The sequence below is a fragment of the Callorhinchus milii genome, unplaced genomic scaffold (genome assembly GCF_018977255.1).
Source record: "Callorhinchus milii isolate IMCB2004 unplaced genomic scaffold, IMCB_Cmil_1.0 Scaffold2, whole genome shotgun sequence".
Classification (NCBI taxonomy): domain Eukaryota; kingdom Metazoa; phylum Chordata; class Chondrichthyes; order Chimaeriformes; family Callorhinchidae; genus Callorhinchus; species Callorhinchus milii.
In genome coordinates, this window is record NW_024704743.1 from 67,575,166 (window position 1) to 67,595,680 (window position 20,515).

Sequence of the window (20,515 nt, forward strand, 5' to 3'; positions counted from 1 at the left end):
TGTTTGTGGGACATTGCTGTGCGCAATTGGCTACCGCGTTCGCCCACAAATATACAGTCAATTCACTTTACAGTGTGTTCTGTGAAGCGCTTTGGGACGTCCGCCCGACGTGAAAAGCGCTATATCAAATGCAAGGATTATTATTATTATTATTTGCTTTCCTTTAAGGTCAGTGTATTGTTCCTAAGGTACTGTTCCCAGGACTGACCACAACACTCCAAATGGCATCTGCCCACAATACCGTAAATGGGATTAAATACTCAACTCTTCGTATAATTACAGAACTTCCTTGTACTGCATATTCTCCACCGTTTCTGATTAAATTCCAGTGTCCTATTAATCCTTTTGATTGCTTTCTAAATTCCACACTAGTTTTAATGACTTATGTACCTTATAATGCAAGTGACTGTTGAAGCCAAATTAATTATGTCATTGAAAAAGGAATTACCTAGAAGAGTAAAGATATAAAGGGAATGGTGAATGAACAGGAAAATAGCAGTAGACTAGATAACTCCAGTGGTGAGCCAAAATTTCACCCACAACATATACAATCACTTTATAGTATATTCTGTGAAGCACTTTAAAATGTCTCAATGTTGTGATAAGGCACTATATAAAATGCAAGGATTATTATTTTTATTATTATTAAAATAGCAGAGACAATGGGCCAAAATGACCTATGCTGTAATTCTGTGATTGTATTTTTGGTATTCCTATGCATTGCAAAGAAAGATTTTACCACATATTATTCAACTTAAAGAGTTTTGGGTGTCAGTGTAGTGGTGAATGCAATAGCTAAATATTGGCAATTAATAATAATAAATAATAATGATCCTTGCATTCAATATAGTCCCTCATCACATCATCCAAATGTCTCAAAGGATTTCACTGTAAAGTGTAGCGACTGTATTTTTGTAGATGAACATGGCAGTCCTACAACAACCATGAAGTGAACGATCAATTTTATCTAAGGGATTGTTGATCAGAAGACCAGGATGTATAGCACTCCTCCAGCACTCCCCAATACCAGATATTTAATTCATCACAGTAACAAAGTGAATGGAGCAATCCGGGACACAACCCTGTGTCAACGGCGCTATATAAATGCAAGTTGTTGTTGTTGTTGTCCTTCAGACTTAGATTCTTTCTGTAAATTACAGTTAAAAATTATTGAAAATTATTAATCTATGTTTTACTGATTATTTCTCCCTAATATTAGGCAGCATTCTCTCATCCCCTGCATGGTCTTTGCCTTTGGCATTTTGAGCAAAAGTCAGAAATGGAGAAAAATGCTGGTAAATTGTTCCATTATTTATTTTGGTGCATGTTGTATTAATATCTAATAGAATTTAGAAAATAAATATGAAAATCGAAAGTTAAGACAGTTTTATGGATATGAGTTAACTTTACCTAAACAGTTTAACACAGGAAAGTCTACCATTTAGATTTGTTTATGTTCAGAAGGAGTTGTAAATGGATTTGAAAATAGGTTTAGTCACAATGAAATGCAATCAATACAGCATGTCTTTAAAGTAGCTTTCGTTCAATAATATTTCACAATATTTGTGGCAGAAAGTTTATTAAACATGAAAATAAATTTTATTTCCTTTCAGTGCTATCAGGGTAAGGGGAGAAGGATGAGAGAGAAATTGCAACCAGCAGGAAATAATAATAATCCTTGCATTTGATATAGCGCTTTTCACTTCTTCCAGACGTCTCAAAACGCTTCACAGAATATGATGTAAAGTGAATTGACTGTATATTTGTGGGGAAACATGGCAGCCAATTGTGCACAGCAGTGTTCCACAAACAGTCGTTGATTGAATTGACTTTTTTTTATTATTGTTTTTTTTCTTGAAGGATTATTATCAGGCGTGTGAAGTAAGTAAATTTGCCCAAGGTTTCGACCTGCCGGGAATCGAACCCCGTTCTCTCACTTGTGACCTGAGTGCTCTAACCACTGAGCTACAGGACTCTGTGGTTGTCGGAGAATGAAGTTGAAATAACATCAACATGAGGTGCCCGTGAGAAAACATTAAAAGGCTTGATGATTTGAAGCCGTTTCTATTCAGTCGCGTGTTTTCATGCTGTGCATTTAAATTACTGACACTTGTTCACATGTTAAGCCTTGATCTGAGAAAAGTGTCTCTTTCCCTTTAGCTGTGCTCTCGAATTATTCCAGAACAAACGCTTCTGTTTGTTCCTGTTCTACGCGAGGTCCCACACAGGAGTTCTCTGCAATCCAAAGTAGGCTGCTAGGATCAGACAACTGGCTACAAAGCCGATGCATCTGTCCGACAAGACTTTAAATGACCATCCAGACTGTTTTAATCAATGGGGCTGTCCTTCCGACTGCATTCAACATCACAGCTATTATAGTTTCTGAAGATATTTACTGCATTATTCAGGATTGATTGGAGAAAAATACACACGTTTACACTTTAATTATAGGGGACAAATGGATTCATTTTCAAAGGATTTTCATATGCTGATAATTTGCAATCAACTGTTTGCTTGGCATTTGTAAACAATTACAACTGTGCACCTGGCTTTAATTTGGAAATCTGAGCAATCTGTACCGTTGGCTCACCAAGCACTTAAAAACAAATATAACTAGTATGTCCTTTGGGTGTGCATAATTTATATTCGATAAACAATCCATATTAAATTTCTTTTAATGTGATTTTAATCTTGTATTTACAATCAGTCATGGACAATCTTGCATTTGTAAGAGATATGAGTGAGAGCTGGAATGTAGGATTAATGAATAAAAATGAAATTTAGCAAAACAGATATTTTATTGTCGAGGCTGAAGTTCCAATGCAGTGCTGTAGTGTGTTATATTGTCGGAGGTGCCTTCCTTCAGATAAGGTGTTAAACTACCTGTTAAGGTAGACATTAAAGATCTGATGGCACTATTCAAAAACAAAAGGTAATTTCTCCTGGTGTCCTGCCCAACAATCCTCCAGGTAAGATGTGTCAATCACATCATGGCTGCTGGTGGGACTTTCTTGTGTGCAAATTGTCTGCCATGTTCGACTACAAATATAATACACTTTACAGCAAATGTTGGGAAGCACTTTGTCTGGACAACATGATAAAGTGATATATCAAATCCAAGGATTATTATTTTAATTCTAGTCCAAATCAGCAACCTGTAGTTCCTTGGTAACATTAAAAGTACAAAGTAATCCTAGCAAATACATTAACTTCAAACTTTTGTTTTTAAATTGATTTTAAGGTTTAAAAATGAACACTTAAAGCACACGTTACTCCACTAAATGATCAATACGTTTGATTCAATTTATCTGAATATTACATTTCAAGAGAGTTAAGTACAAGAGAGTTAATTTACAAGAGTTAAGTTAGGTTCACTATAGAAATACAATAGAAAGGAAGTTATTTAAAAGGCATTACAGAAACAGTCTATAAAAGCAGTTTTTGTAGTGTGTCCTTTCAGGTTTCACTAATAATAATCTTTGCATTTGAAATAATAATAATAATTCTTGCATATGATATGGCGCTTTTCAGGTCTTCTAGACATCTCAAAGCACTTCACAGAGTATACTGTAAAGTGATTTGACTGTATATTTGTAGGCGAAACGCGCCAATTGCGCACAGCAGTGTCCCACAAACAGTCGTGGATTGAGTGACCAAATTATTATTGTTTTTTTTAAGGCATTATTACCACCCGGAAAAGCGATCTGTCAATTGACTGATAACCGGGTTCCTACTCACTGCTAGGTAAACATTACTGTATCAATTCAGAACCCCAAACTTGTTGCTCAAACTGTGAAGTGCTCTGGATTTCACAATTGGATTCAACTGGAGTACTGTATTCAGCTGGAGTACTGTATTCAGCTGGAGTACTGTATTCAGCTGGAGTACTGTATTCAGCTGGAGTACTGTATTCAATTGGAGTACTGTATTCAGCTGGAGTACTGTGTTCTGACCACAACAGCATAGGGGCTGTCCTAGAGGAAATTTAGAGATTCACACCAAGGCCAATCCCCAGTGATAAAAGGTTAGGCTAAAAGGAACAACAATTAGAATTCTTTCAAAGTGAAACATCTCAGTATTTAACAATATGTAAGATGCTCAATGAAATAGAGAAAGTGAACCAGGAGCAATGCTTTCAAAAATACCAAAGCAACAAGACAAGTGGGCTGTGAAAGACAATTTTAGGGTAGGCACAGGGTAGTATTTCTTGACATAGAGAGTAAAAAGATAATGGCTGGGTTTTTACCAGGAAGGGTGGTACTAGGGTACTGGACTTATTTAAAAAGCAGTTTGATGCAGTAATGGCGAAAAGTAGGATGGGTCTTCTGCAGGGTTGAGATTAGAAGGGCTGAAGGACCTTCTTCATCTAGCCTACCTTGTACTCTGACCACCAGGTGTAACTGCGGTGTGTGTGCACATGTATGTGCTCTGTGATGTACGATGCCACCGCACCACTTTGACTCGGTGGCCACCAGGTGTAACTGCAGCGAAAAACGCAAAACCCAAAATAACTAATGAACGATAGGAGATACTGGAGAACAAATATGTCCATGTCACTTCCAGTTCCAAGACCTTTCTGATGAAGTATAGATCATGTCTCTATGTTAATCGGTTATTGAGATCCTTCTTGAAGCGCAGACAGACATTGTCATTTTATTAGTATATATAGAAGATAGAAAATAGAAGATAGAAGAAGATAGATGAGTTGTCCTCTCTCAAGACTAAAGAGCCTTAGCTTGTCTAATCTTTGCTCATACTTCCTTGTTGTAACACTGGGGAATCAACTTCATTGCTCTCTTCTGCACCCACACCAGGGCCTAGGCAGCACCTTTGTGTTGCCGTGACCAGAACTGTATGCAGCATTCAAGGCATGGTTTGACCAGAACACTGTACAGCCTGAATATGATGTCTGGGGATCTAAACTCAACTTTACCAATATAGCCCAATATTCTATTTGCCTTGTTCGCAACATACATTCCTTCCCAGTTCTCTCTAACGCAACTGAAAAAATAACTAATAAGGAGGCACAGAGAGGTATAACACATAATTCTATTGTATAGTGTTGGCAAGTGTTTTTTATATCATTCTGTACAGCACCAAGGGTGCAACAAAATAATTAGTGTCAGTGCTACGCAGAGCTCTCTGTACTGACTCTGTGCTTGTATACATATTGATAGACTAAGGACTCGAGTCTGAAGATTTGGCCTCTAAGGCATCAAATTAAATTTTGTACAAAATTAGGTTGCTGAGCAAAAATTATTTTTGAGTTATTAAGACTGAATATTTTTTGTAATACACTCTATTTAATTGTATCTATCAATATGAAATGAAATAAGGTACTGGTAACAACAGAAATTAATTCATGTCAAGAGTGTAACATCGATTTAGAGACAGGTAACCTTCTCACACACAGTAATGAAGCAATTTATTTTTATTCCAGTAAGCAAATATTTTGTGACAGCTCACTTATTTTATGGCTTCCAAAGTAGAATATTAAACCTGTTTTATACTGTATAGATACAACAACTTGCGTTATATAATGCCCTTCACTCTGGGTAGTAATTTGGAGCTTTTAAGATACAAATTGTTAAAGAGATTTGTGCTGTTTTGAATTGTCTAATACTAAATATAATCCTTGCATTTAATATTGTGCATTTCACATAAGGAGGACAACTCAAAGTGCTACACAGGATTTACTGTAAAGTGTCTGACTTCATTTTGTAACCAGTCAATTTACGCTTAACAAGACCGCACAAACAACCATGAATCAACTTTATCTGATTCTGTGTGAATAAAGTGCAGCCACTGTGATCTTTGCCAGGGTTATATCCACTTCAGTAAAACATGTCTACAATTTCCATCTGCATTTGTATGGTGCCTTTCATGTCGGGAAGATGTCCCAAGGAGCTGGACAATCTGGGCTTCAGACCTGAACTGGGGGTCGGGATCGGGGAGGGTGGAGGGCAGGGGAGGAAGGAGGGTGACCGAAGGCACGGTTGAAGAGGAGGGTCTTGAGATTGGCCTTAAAGGAGGCAAAGGAAGGGGCGAGGATATCAGTCACAAAAATAGTCAAATAAATTATTTCACTGGATGGCCATGGGTTTCGAGCAATGAAAGAAAGGCAGAGGAGAAAGAAAATGTAAAATATTGACTGGGATGATTGCGAATGATATTCCTTAATAACACTTCTGAGTCTCAAATGTGGACTCCTTCTGGTAACCAGAAGTGCATCAGACCAATATGGCAGAAATTCTGCTGTGGTACGACTTACATCTGGAAGGGAGTTCCTACAGGGTTGCAATACAATATAATACAATTTACATTATAGAGCATTTCACATCGGGACAATGTCCCAAAGTCCTTATTAAAGGTTAGATTGACAGATGTCCAGTTTACTGGAAGGAGTCAGCATTTACCTCTTGGAGTCATTATTAAGGAATCCCATCAGAAACCGTTGCATTTTAGACCCCATTAACACTGACAATGCTACTCTGGATTCATGCTTTGCACTTAGGCACAGAGGCAAAGCAACTGCTGTCACAAATCATTCTTAAATTGCTCTGAGGCAGTTAGTGCTTCTATCTGTCAAACAAATAAACTTAAGCACTCTCACTCTTTCCATCCTTCTAAACATGATTGCACTTGCATCTGACACTCAGCATAAGGAAGGATCGAAGCACTAAGAGAATAATATACACTAACTGCAAAAGGTTTCACTGTATGCTGACTGCATTTTCTTGTTTCTGTTTTGAGAAAAAAGAAAAGTCAACATCCAGAAGGGCACATTTGTCCTATTATGTCTGATCCATAGCTAGCTGTTATTTCAAAGTCACTCATTTTCATTATTCTTACTTTCCAGCTATAAAAAAATAGAATTTTGCTGCACAGATACAGCTCTGGATTTCAGGACACTCCCCCATGTGTCTGTGTTGTAACAACCATCAATGGACCTCAAACTGAATGCGTGAATCAAGTACAGGTTTCCGCCACAGCACTGAGATTCTCCTCATCAAGGTCACCATGACATTCTCTCCATCTGCGACCGGGGATCTCTGCTTCCTCATTCTCCTTGACATGTCTGCCGGCTCCGACATAGTCGACTACTCTATCCTTCTACTCCCTGTCCCACTTTCATGTTTCTGTTCTTTTCTAGTTTCATTCCTACCTATCCCAGTATCTTCATTGTGTCTGGCTCTTATAAATGTAAATTGCTTTGCATTGTGAAATTCAAGATGTTTAAATGCAATGAATTGCAGCACTGAATGCAAGTACTATCATTATGGTCATTTTTAATGTTGATTGTTGAGCTTTCTTTGTCTTTGGACAGAAAGAGGGAAATGTAGAGCTGCCATAATCTATATGGCAAAGTGGCTTGCAACTGCTCCTATGTTTCAGCACAGTTTAAATAATGAACAAAGTGATGGAAATGTTTCAGTCTCACCCTACAACACCCTTCAACATGTTTGAAGAATCCATTAAAATGTCACTCAATTGAATTTATTACCATTTGTGACAGACAGTAGGAGCCAGGAAATAATTAGGATTGAACCATCTCAAAATGATTTGTACAATTAGCATTTGTTTTCTAACAATTAGCATCCGTAAAACTAAAGTTGAATTTAAAACAAGCTTTTCATATGTCTGCTGTGTGACAAAGGCTGAATTATTTTGAATGAAAAGTAATTTGTTTTCATCATAACATAATATGATTTTACAGCTACTTACTAAACAGCGCAGCACAACTGTGTGCAATGTCGATTTCTATCCTTCAGCCTGTTGACTGAAGGTTACAAGAAGTCTCTTATTTTCATATATTTGTCTCACAACATGATTTCAACATTTAGGGGGGAAAGGGTGAGGTCTCACACCATGTTTCAACAACATTAGTGACATTTTCTAAGAATTACAGATTTAAATAAATTTCTAATATCAATTTCTTTTTTTACTTGAATGTTACCAGGAATGAGAGGATAGAGCTATCAAGAAAGATTGGACAAGTTGGAGCTTTTCTCTCACCAATTGAGACAATTGAGAGGGGACCTGATTAGAGGTTTAAGATTATAAAAGTATCTGACAAGATGGATATTAATAGGCTGTTTCCACTTAATAGTGAGTTCAAACCAAGGGGCCATAAATATAAGATAGCCAGTAGCATATCAAAGAGGAACTTCAGAAGGAATTTCTTTATGCATGGTAGCCATGTGGAACGCACTGCCATAAACTGTGGTGGAATCAGAAAGCAACAACATATTTCAGAGAAAACTTGATTCATATATGAGGGAGAGGAGAAGGGTATGGGAGAAGGGATTAAGGGGTGAGGGTTCAGATGGAGTGCCCCAACCCACATCTGGGGACCTCGGGCATAAGCTATTGTCAACGTGTTCCTAATACTCTAAGTAAGCAGAATGTATCCCTCTGGGGAGAGAGTGTGAATTCCATTCCAGACACGGGAATTTCCGTGCGTAGGTGGCATACATGTCTCAGTCTGGTTAGTGTGGTTATGGGTTTCAGCATGTGTCAGACACTTGACTGACCAAAAAAGAGTTTAAACACCAGCATGGACTATTTGGGCTGAATGACTCGTTTCCGTATTATGTATAATATGTATATAGAATTTTATGTAATCTTTTTAGGTCACTGTTGGAGTTATCATTCTTTACATCAGATTTGAATGTTGGATGTTTCCAGGTTTCTGTCAGAAAATGGCCTGTTTCCATGCTGTAAGGTTCTATGCAAATCTATGCTTCTCAGGAGAGAACAAGCTGAAGTGTCTTTCTGAATGCCTCTGGTGCTGACATCTATTTTGCTTCCATCCACAATCCCGGTTGTAAATGCTCGTGACAGGATTTTCACAACCCTGCGCTGCACAAGCCTGCCAGTGATCGATGAAGAACCGTGAGCAGAAAAAAAAGCTCCAAAATCACATTTGAATGTCGTGGATGAATTTTTTTAAAATTCAACCTTAATGGAAACTAGTTTTTGTAATCTTTGAAAACTAGCTTCCAAATTATAATCGAATGAACCTTTCAAATTTCTGTCCAATCTTAAATCTATGGTGCTTGTCTGCAGCTACTTTAAGTTCACTATTTAATTTTATATTTCTGTGTTTCTTTTTATATCTGCATTATTAATGCCTCTCCCCTACTCCACCTCCACATCAACTGTGTCGTGTTGTTCATCTAATCTGAACAAAGATATTAAAAACATATGTAAGTGTTGTCGTTTACCTGTCTATGATCGCACACATGTCAATGTTAACATTGGAAAAACTGCCCACTTTTCCCTGCTCGACAGCGTGCAGATCAACCAGCTGCTCATCCACATGAAGGAGTTGCATGCAACCCTGAAAGGAACGCTGAGACGGAATTGGCTGTATGTCATTCAGTGGGAACGAGTAACCTGTAACCACAAAAAAGGAACATCAATTTAGTTTTGCCGTGCAGATGCTTCCATTCCTCCTAACATTTCTCATAACCCTTTATTCCTTTCTCCCTCGTTTATGCATTATGTTTTCTCTTAAATATACTGATGCTTTCTGCTTCAATCACATCTTCTGGCAGCACTTGCCTACAAAATACACAGTCACTGCACTTTACAGTAAATAACAACTTGCATTTACCCTTCATGCAGGATAGCGTCTCGGAGTGCTTAACAGTGGCAGAGCCTGACTTCGCGTTAGGGGGAGGTGACTGTAAGCATAGTCAAAGAGGAAGGAGGGATAAGGCATAAGCATTAAAGGGGAGAGTTCCAAAGTTTTGGGGTGTAGTTGCTGAAAGCATGGCTGCCGATGGTAGGTCAGAGAGGGGAATAAGTGGGGAATAAGCAGGTCGGAGAGGCAGTGAGGTGCCAGGGCATGAATGGATGTGTAGATGAATGAGAGAATCTTGAAATCGATCTGTTCTGTGATGGAGCCACTGGAGCCTGGCAAGGATTGGCATGATGGGGGTACTGAGTTTAGAGCGGGCGAGTGCACGAGTTTTTAATTAGTTGGATCTTGTGGATAATAATAATAATCCTTGCATTTGATATAGCACTTTTCACGTTGGGAGGACGTCCCAAAGCGCTTCACAGAACACACTGTAAAGTGAATTGACTGTATATTTGTGGGCGAACGCGGCAGCTAATTGCGCACAGCAATGTCCCACAAACAGTCGTAGATTGAAAATGACCAATTTATTATTGTTTTTGGTTTTGGAGGGATTATTATTAGGCTCTGTGTGGAGTAAGGAAACTTGCCCAAGGTTTCGCCCTCTGCCTGGAATTGAACTCATGTCTCTCACTTGCAAAGCGAGTGCTCTAACCACTGAGCTGCAGGACTCCACGTAGGATAGTGGAGCTCGGGAGACTGGTGGAGAGAACATTGGAATATTGGAGCGGGAGGTGACCAAAGCATGGATGAGGATTTTGGCTGTATTGGATGTGAGATTTAATCGGAGGCGGGCAATGTGACAGAGGTTAAGGAAAGCAGTCCTGGTTAGGGATCGGATGTGGAGTAAGAAGGACAGCTGGGGATCGAATCTGATGCCAAGGTTATGTGCAGGTTTGGTAAGTCTTAGCAGGCCGGGGAGGTTAAGGAGGTCAGAGCTGCAGGAGAGAAGGTGTTGATGGGAGCCAAGGAGTATGGCTTCTGTCCTGTTGACAATCAATTGCAGGAAGTTTGCACTCATTCAAGCTTTGATGTCTGACAACAGAACATCAGTCGACCTGGAGTCGCAGCTGGAGGAGGAGGAGTAGCTTTCAGACATCCTCTCGAAGTGAAAGGCGCTACATTAAATGCGAAGAATATTATAATTTCAAATGAAGGGTTCCAGTGGATCAATGTTGTGTAGTATACTACACTAAATGATTTCAATTAACCTTCCGAAGCTTTCAATTTCCTCGTAACGTGCAGGATTGCAATTTTTCAAGTCATAATGGAATTAAAACGGGTTTATGTCATTCCTGGAATATTAGGAGCTATGATGCAGGTGTGGGAACGGGCACTCTCTCAATATTAGCACACACCTTCCTGTGCTGAAAGGAGCAATACATTCAGTTACTTGGCAACCATGTTTCAATTTAATTAATTGAATATTCAATGTCTGCAGCGAGGGAAATCGATTTGATAAGTTTTATTATTTACATCCACTGATTAATTGGCCAATGTTAGTTAGGTTTTGTTTCCTACTTATTGAGAGCCTCATCTCCAGACTCCATAAATTATGGCAGAATTGTTCAGCTAATGTCTTACAATACTAGTATGGGTGGCAGAATTGGAAGCCAAAGTGTCACAGGAACAGCACTGCCTCTATACATGCACAGAGAAAATTAAGAGGAACATACCCAATAGCCATGCATAATTCATTGACTACAGAGTCAAACTAAAACAACATCTTGCATTTACATAATGCCATCCTCATAGAACAATGTGTCTGAGTGCTTCACAGAAATGTTATGTTGTCAGACACCGACAGGAAACAGAGTGGGGAAGAAGGAGTTGACGATAGGCAGTCACCAAGTTGTAGCGGGCCCCAGGTTCGCTAAGGATATAACTGCTTATGTTCAGTTGCATTAATTGTGTCAGAATGAGCAGTTCCTTTGCGAAGCCACGTCAAACTGTATAATGCCTTTTATTCCCCCTCTACGTTTTTTCATTATTTTCTGTCTGCCTCCATTTCCCTGTGCTATACATCATTCTTTGTCTGTGAATGCATGGAAGTGATTTGCACCCAGACTCTTGGGTTAGCAGTTAGAAGGGAATGAACTTGCATTTTTGTAGCACCTTTCGTGTTGAAATATCTCAAAGCTCTTCACAGGTAATTACTCGGAGTCCAGTGACTGTTTTGTGTAGACAAAAGCTGCAAAATGTTTGATTTTCCCTTCCTTCCCATGGGCAGCAGTAACTTCTTTGCTTTCCATGAGCCCCTGATAGAACACTGAAATTGGAAATTCATTGTGCAGAGAATCTCACGCAACATGTGACGACCATCTATGGGAATACTAATGCATTACACCCTCTGAACTTCTTGGTGTATAAATTAGAGAACCAGTTAAACATGCTGTACAAGTGTACAACTTCAATATATTTAATTCTGTGATAAAGAATTCCCTTCCGCATATCTTAGTTATACCATACAGAGTAATGGTTTGCAATTTTTTAAGCTTGCATTATGTTAATGCAGGCTGGCAAAAATGACCAAAGGTTGGCAGAGCAAATGTAAGTACATTCCTCTTCCAGACGAGAGCAGTTTCTACAGTATTTTTTTTTGCTTAACATTTTCTTCTAAGGGTTGATCTATGGAAGAGGAGCAAAATGCTTGCTCTCACTAGCCACAAACAAACACTTTTATGATCGTTGGCCTAAACGGATCCCAGCAAACCAATAAGATCATCGTAACATTACACTGTCCTACTAGCATGCTGTACATAAGGCGAGCCTATGCATGCAGCATGCAGCCCACTGCCAGAGGAGTTGTTGAGAATGGATAAGGAACTTCTACACAGGTAGTTAAAAAGACACCAACAGGAGCCACAAGCACCTCCAAGTAGCTGGTTGAAAGGTAGCAATAAAAAAGAGAAACTTTGACTCCTGGAAATGTGAAATGAAATGTACTGGAAATACACAGCAGATCAATCAATACATGAAAGAGAACGACGCATTAATGATTGGAGCGTGACGCTTCATTAGAGGGCATGAGGTAGGTGCTCTTTTTGCACTGACAACGTGATTTTGCACAAGCTGTTTGTACTGTTTGCCTACAAAGTAAACAGTCTACACTTTACGGGAAATCCTGTGAAGGTCTTTGCAGTGTCCTCCAGACATGAAAGGCTAAAATGAGTTAATTCTACAATAAGCCCCAAATTCTGATGAAACATGACCTACAATTTTCTTATTGAACCATGCATTCACTACATTTGTGGTGTTAAAGCAGCACTAGCCAAGGCCTGTGCTTGCCCTTAGAATACTCCTGTGCGCAATTGGCTGCCGCGTTTCGCCCACAAAATATACAATCAATTTCTTTACAGTATATTCTGTGAAGCACTTTGAGACGTCTCAAAGACGTGATAAGGAGCTATATCAAATGCAAGGATTATTATTATTATTATCTTCCTTGAAATGGAAGACTTCATTCTCCAAATTAAATCTTACAAAAAAGTGTGATTTACGAACAAACTCAATGACAGTAAAAAATGGAATTTAAAAAAAAAATCAATCGTTTTGCAATAAAGGGAGTTTAGAAAGACCAGATAAACAGAAAATGAGTTTCATGTACTATATCTTCTTGACAAGTGAAATAAAGCAGCTTAGTTTAAATTGAATTCTGGTTATTCAGGACACCTATCTACTAATTACAATGAGATTCACAGAAAGAAATTTATAGCAGCACAAGGATCCAATAAAGTGTCCACTACAGGAATTCACAAAGGAATTTTTAACCTTGCTGCTGACAAGGACTGGATGGTTCCAGTAGCAATTCACTTCAGACACTGATTCAGTCCAACTTGCAGATATACTAGTGTTAAACTTATATCCAACCCAAGGTCCAAAATTTCTCATGGTCTTACAATAATAGTAATACATTTGGTATAGTGCCTTTAATTGGAGGCCTATTGGGGAATGTTAATATCTATTTGACTATTTGTGGGCCTTGACCCTCTGGAACGTCCTGCCTCTACCCTTCCTGACACTTGCAGTCATCTTCCCTTTCTCCCCAACAAAGCGTCAAACTATGCCACTTTCAGCGCTCTGAAATGCCATCATGTGAAGGGCGCTATATGAATGCAAGTTGTTCTTTTTATCATTGGGCACAGTCAATACTACAGACCTGAGGAAGACCCTTTCATTTTGGACTATAATGGGACTGCTAATACTTTCGATAATATATTCTAGGAATAAATAACAATAAATTGTTTTGTTGATACAAATAATTCTTGCATTTTATACAGCACCTTTCATGTCGGAACTCAACCATTTCACAGGATGTGCTGTAAAGTGCGTGGTTTGAAAACCAATGTAACCTGTACAACATTCCAGTGATATTCACATTTCTGTTATAATGTATTTAATGGTATGCCATCACTGCTGTCACTTCATCTACACATAGAACAAAATAATTTGTGTCTTTGAAGTGCTTTTATTACGTCAAAATGGCCGAAGTTTGAACATAAAAACATACATGCAGTTGTGTGTTAATTCATAATGTTAGGGTTTTTTTTGCTAGTCAGCCTTTCATATCCCTGCAGTGGAAGTCACAATCAGAATCAACCTGCAGCTGTTGTTTTCTGTTTAATGTGTTTTTCTTTTTTTATCGTAATTTAAAAAAAAACACCTATTATAAAGTACTCTGCATTTGGTCAGCTTTGGTTAACAGGTCAACGGGTAAGGGGCAAAAAGCCATGGAACAAGATCAAATGCGGAAACCCCATCACCATTTTTAAGTGTATCCAAGCCATACTGAGAGTTCCACATACATATGCCAGCTTTACATGGAATTTTCTCTGTGTCTGGAATGGAACGTGCATTCTTTCCCCTGAGAGATGAACCTGCTTCTTGAATTCCTACTTCCAGAGAGTAATAGATGCAGATTAGCGAGATCCCATAGTGTACTTTGGGTACTGTTAGAGTTTAACTGAAATCCTTGCTATTGTGGGGACTGTCTGGCTAGCTTCTTGCTGTTTGAGCTTTGTCTTACAGATATAACAATAATTGAGTAAAAACAATACAATAATAATCCTTGAATATGATATAAAGCCTTATTAAATTGGCAAAACATCTCAAAGCTTTTTGTAAGACCTACTGTAAAATGCAATAACTGTATTTGTAGGTGAATGCAGCAGGTAACGTGTGCACAGTAATATCAAACAAACAGCCATGAAGTGAATGACCAATTTTCCATCCAGGGTATTGTTGGCTAAGATATCAGGAGGAACTCCAGACAACAATCCATAAAAGAGAAAATACAGAGTACTGTTGTACGCTTGCTTTTAATTCCTAAAACCTTGCAATCTTCATCATGCTTTGCATTCAATCATGGCATGAAATAATGTTTCAAAAACTGAAGTAATATAGAGAGACTGGGATTTATTTATATATAGTTATTTGAGGTAATTTATAAATACAAATGTAATAAAAAGAAATAAAAAAATTTTAATGGGTAAAACAAAATAGCACGAAATTCCTGAAAAATAAAATGAGAAAAAGTAAAACATTAAAAATAATTACATGGGGCTCTACCTATGGACAAAACTATTCTCCTAAAGTTGGGTTATTGGGAAGAAGGGGAGGGGAAGAGGTTCAGTTTGAAACCTGTCATTAAGAACAAGTTTTAAGGACAGGTTTTAACCACATTTTCTGTACATGTGACAATTATGAAATCACATATTGCATCCACTTTCTCCCCTGTGGACCACTGGGATCCATTGTGTGATTGGCATAAAATGGACATAGGTAGAACGACTGGTATTATTTATTGAATCTTAGAATAGATGTCAGCAAAGGCATGATGCTAACAAGATTTTAATGGTTTGAAACTTCCATTAGTTGCCAATTTAATGTTACAAAAAGTTAATCTTATTTGAGGATTGTTAGTACTGTGGTTTGAATTTGTATTTTAAAAGTAATCTTCCATTTAAAAGTTAATTTGTAAATATTTCAACATGAGATTGTGTAGATAAATATCACCATTTGAAAACCTGTTTGTATTCAGCCCACATATAGTTGGTAGATCACCTTTCTGTAGCTAGCTCATCAAAAGTAATAAGTAGACGTCATTGACAGTCTCGGTGTTCTCTTTAATGCAAATGATTGATTACTTCAGGTTCAAATCACCCTTGCAGTACAGGGTCATTAAATAAAAGAAGAATTAATTGACTGAAAAATCCATTTGCTACTCATTTGCATGTTCAACAGGTGTATAACCTTCATGTGGTGTTATTATATAAAAAAAAGTTTAAAAAAATCCCTATTGTTTTCCATTCACATTTCTTCATTGCCGGAGGAGTTTTATGAACAAAGAATTTTGTGCCATTGTAAAAAGCACTAAAACGGTATATGAAGAATATATGAGATTGACAGTGCGATTTAGCAGCCTGTGCTGCTGAGATAGTGTGAGGTTAGGGTATCTGACATAATTAAAAACTGAAGACGAGTTTTTTTTATTAAAATGGGAATTCTGAAGAGGTGATTAAGTATATTAAAATGATGAAGTCGCCATGTGTATGGCACTACCCAATTAACAAGGTACGGAAGGAGGGAACAAATTGGTAATCTGAATTGCTGAAATCTTGATTGGGTGTCTTTTAATTGAATTTGGTCCCACTGTTAGGTGGCATGTTCTTCTAGTTTCTGTCGCTTCTTTTTAACCCAAGTCCTAAAGCTTAATTGCATCTACCTGGGAGTCATGGCAAGAGACCTAATTTACTGTTTAAATCAATGGTAGTGGAGCCGACTGACTGAGAGAAAAAATATAATCTAAACGCGGGGGACAGGTCTGAGTCGCACAGCATTGTGTATTGCTTGTAGATACCACAGTGGAATTTTTGATCCAAATTGTATCAAGCTTTGACAAACTCAAAAGCTTTGAAGTCTGCTATTCCCCCTTATGTGAAAAAAACTCACCATTGTTGAATAGTCTTAGTTTGCTAAATACTATTAACCATTGAAGGAAACCAACTTCAAAAGCAATGCTTTCAAAGCAGTCATGCTGAACTGCAGGCTGCTAATTACTCCAGGAATTATTTCAAATTAAGGTTTTTAATGCCTTTGTGTGGCCCTGTTAGTAACCAAGTGAAACAAATTTGTTAAATAATTGTGCAAATCAGCATGTGAACTTACAGAATAAGCATAAACAATCATGAACTGAAGCAAAAAGGAATACACTTAAACTCATAGTTTTAACCTCGATTATTTATAAGATCTAATTTATACCAGCAAGTCACAGATATTTATAAGTCTTTTCACAGGCTTAAGTGCTTTGATAAAAGGCTACTCAAAACTCCATTACATGAAATCTAATAATTAGGTGCTACTAATTCCATTTGACACATTGCATGGTGCATCAGCCTGAAAGTTGGTTGAACTTTCACCTACGAGTCAGAAGATTGTCAAGCCCCCGCCTCAGGATTTGGAACGCATGTCATCGATACTGACATCGATAATGCATGCTAGGCTGTGCTGCATTGTTGGAAGCGTCTCCTTTGGATGAGATATAAAACCAAACTCTGGTCTGCCTGTTCTGGTGGGAGTTAAAGATCCTGTGGAACTATTCAAAAAGAGAAGTGAATTTCTCCAAGTGTCAATACTTTCTCCCTGGCTAACATTCCCCCATAAAATTGGTCATTGACTTTAAGGCTGTTCATGGGACACTGCTGTGCATAAATTGCTGTTGATCTACAAAATACACAGGCACAATTCAATAAATAATAAAAAATTCTTGCATTTGGTATAGCAATTTATCATTGTCAAAGCACTGTTATTTTTATTATTATTTATTTGGTTGTTAATTTTATGTATTTTTAGGCAAATGTGGTAACCAATTGCTCACAGCAATATCCCACAAACAGCCAAGAAGTGAGTCACCAATTCTATTTGGGGGATTGTTGGCCATGGCACCGGGAGAAACTCCATTCTCTTTTTGAATAGTGCCATGGGATCTTGGGATCTTTACTGTCCATTTGAAAAGGCAGATGGAGCTTTAGTTTAACATCTCATTCAAAAGATGGCATCTCCAACAAGACAACCCACCCCCCACACTGCATTGTGGGGTCAGCCAAAACTATAAGTTCAATGTGGTGCTTGAACCTACAATCTTCTGAGTCAGATGCGAGAATGCAACCAAGTAAGCCAGTCTGATATCTTGGAGAGCTTTGAAACATCCTTGTACCATAAAAGGATGTATATCAAAAGTAAGGATTATTATTATTGATTGATTAGCTTTATTGTGATTGCCTTTGCTGGATGAGGATATATATAATTATGTTTGAACGTTGTGCTCATGAAATTGAAGTCTACATGAAAGTGTTCAACCCAAGGATAACCATGATAAATAGGCTGTAAAATTATCCAAATTACACAGCAAATGGTTTGATGTTTTAGACATTCTCTGATACAGCACAACTCAAATAAACAGGCTCCATAGTAATTGGGCCAATAGAAAAATGTAGCCGCACCTTTCCCACACAATCTGCTACAAACCCGCTATAAATGTAGTTTCTGTCCTGTGTGTGTGTCTCTCTATATGCATTTGTGAGTATCTTGTGTGTCCTTCTCTCTGTTTGTGAGTGTGTCTGTGTCCCCTCCTTTGTGTGTTTGTGGCTGTGCCTGTCTCTCTATGTGTTTGCGAGTGTCTCTAGGTGAGTTATTCTCTCTCTGAGAATGTGTATATCTCTGTGTCTGTGAGTTTGTGTGTCTCTCTCTGTGTCTCTAAGTGTGTGTGTCTCTCTCTGTGTATGTGTGTCTTTGTGTCTTTGAGTGTGTGTGTGTGTGTGTCACTCTATGTGTCTGTGGTGGTCTCTCTGTCTCTGTCTCTGAGTGTGTGTGTCTCTCTCTGGGTCTGTGTGCAGTGCTGGGCCCTGAGAGCTCCTGTAGCCTAACTGGTCTCCCCCCTCCCCATCCAAAAAAAGGCCACCCAGTTTTTGTTAAAGAAGCAATTAATATATTTTTTGCAACAATCTAATATGTGTTATTTCCTCACGTTTAGATTTTATCAATAAAGTAAAAAAATGTAGGTTGGCAGTAAAATGTACCTCAATAAGATCAATCAACTCCCTGCCATTTTCTGCAAAATTTATCAAAAACACCCCCGCAATTTTCTGTAAAATGGCCAAAGCTCCCTGCAATTTTTGGCAAATATTTCCACACTTTTCTATTGGCCCAGGTAATAACTTCTTTCTCTTCAATGAAGCCCGTTATGGATGTAAGCCCTATGAAGCAGTATTGTGAGGTGTGCATGATGTGGAAGGTTATTAAGGGGTACGACAGAATAGATAGTGGGAGACTTTTTCCCCTGGTTGGAGAAACTATAACCAGGGGTCACAGTTTTAAAATTCAGGGTAAGCCCTTTCGCACTGAGTTGAGGAAAAACTTCTTCACTCAGAGGGTAGTGAATTTATGGAATTCTATGCCCCAAAGGGCTGTAGATGCTCAGTCCTTGAACGTATTAAAGACTGAGAATGATAGATTTCTTGTGGATAAAGGGATTAAGGGATAAGGCAGGTAGGTGGAGTTAGAATAGATCAGCCATGATCTTATTGAATGGCGGGGTAGGCTAGAGGGGCCGAATGGCCTACTCCTGCTTCTAATTCTTAAGTTCTTATGAAGTTTAACTAGCCTATAAGTGGGGATTGGAGATCAGCAACTAACTTCCTTATTGTGTTAAATAGAACATTCATACAGTGTGTGGATCACAAAAGGAACAGGGGTTATTGTGGATACATTTAAGTGCCGAAAAGCGGCAAGGATTATTATTATTATTTTATGCAAATGGAGCTATATAAATCCAAGTTGTCATAAATCTATAAAACTGTCAGCTGAGTGCTTGGTTACAGTTAAAAAAAGGCAAATAAGATACTGGATACATCAGCACAGTGAGAGTACAAATCAAAAGAGGTTATCTCATTGTGGAATCATAGGAAGGGTATTATTGCCCTTGAGAGAGTACAGAGCCTAACAACCAAGGTGATTCTAGGCATTCAGAGTTTTAATTCATAAAGAAAGGTTAAGGAGATTGGGAACAGAGGGCACTATAATAATAATATTCCTTGCATTTGGTAAGATGCCTTATCATGTCAGAAGGACGTCTCAAAGCGCTTCACAGGATTTACTATGAAATGGAGTGACTACGTATTTGCAGGCAAACTATGAGATGACCAAACTGATGTCACAAGGTGCTTGAGATTTGGGCTGCATTGTTGGTAGTGCCATACTTTGGATGAGACACTAAAACGAGGTCCCATCTGTGCCTGTTGAGGTAGATGTTAAAGATCTTATGACACTATTCGAAAACAGCAGGGAGTTTCTTCCATGCCCTAACCAACAATTCCCCTGATATTCACTATTGCTTCATGAAAATTGGCTGCCGTGTCTGCCAATACAAAATACACAGAAACATTACGATAAATCCTGTGGACGTGGTCCATTCCTATGTTTCTCTATTGCTACAAAGGGACCCTAAAGGCTATTTTCAGTTCCTAAAATTCTTAAGCTATTCTTGTGTTCCTCGTCATTCCCAGGGTCAGTGAAGGCAACAATGGTTCTTGTCTACTCTGCACCAGAGTTCTTGTAAACCTCTCATGGCTACAATGGGGTAATTCAATCTTTCAAAGCAACCAACATCTGGATTGTTCAAGGTGGCAAATCCCCATTCAGCTGAAATTCCATTCATAGTCTTGCTAATTCAATGCACGGCATAATACAGAGGTACTGTTGAAGAGATAGGTCTTGAGACCAACAACAACACATTACATTTGTACAGCGTCTTTCACATCAGGAGGATGTTCCAAGGTGCTGGGCAGTCAAACAGACAGACCTTGAACGAGT

The 20,515-nt window shown here is 38.4% G+C and overlaps 1 protein-coding gene across 2 annotated transcripts in view; it reads right to left on the reverse strand.

Moving 5' to 3' along the window:
- Nucleotides 1-20,515, reverse strand: part of LOC103187001 (contactin associated protein 2) — an 855,622-nt gene that overhangs the window by 383,630 nt on the left and 451,477 nt on the right. For both annotated transcript variants that reach the window (XM_042331730.1, XM_042331729.1), the window contains one exon: nt 9,228-9,399. In XM_042331730.1, coding sequence (XP_042187664.1) covers nt 9,228-9,399 — 172 coding nt within the window. The remainder of the gene's footprint in view (nt 1-9,227; nt 9,400-20,515) is intronic.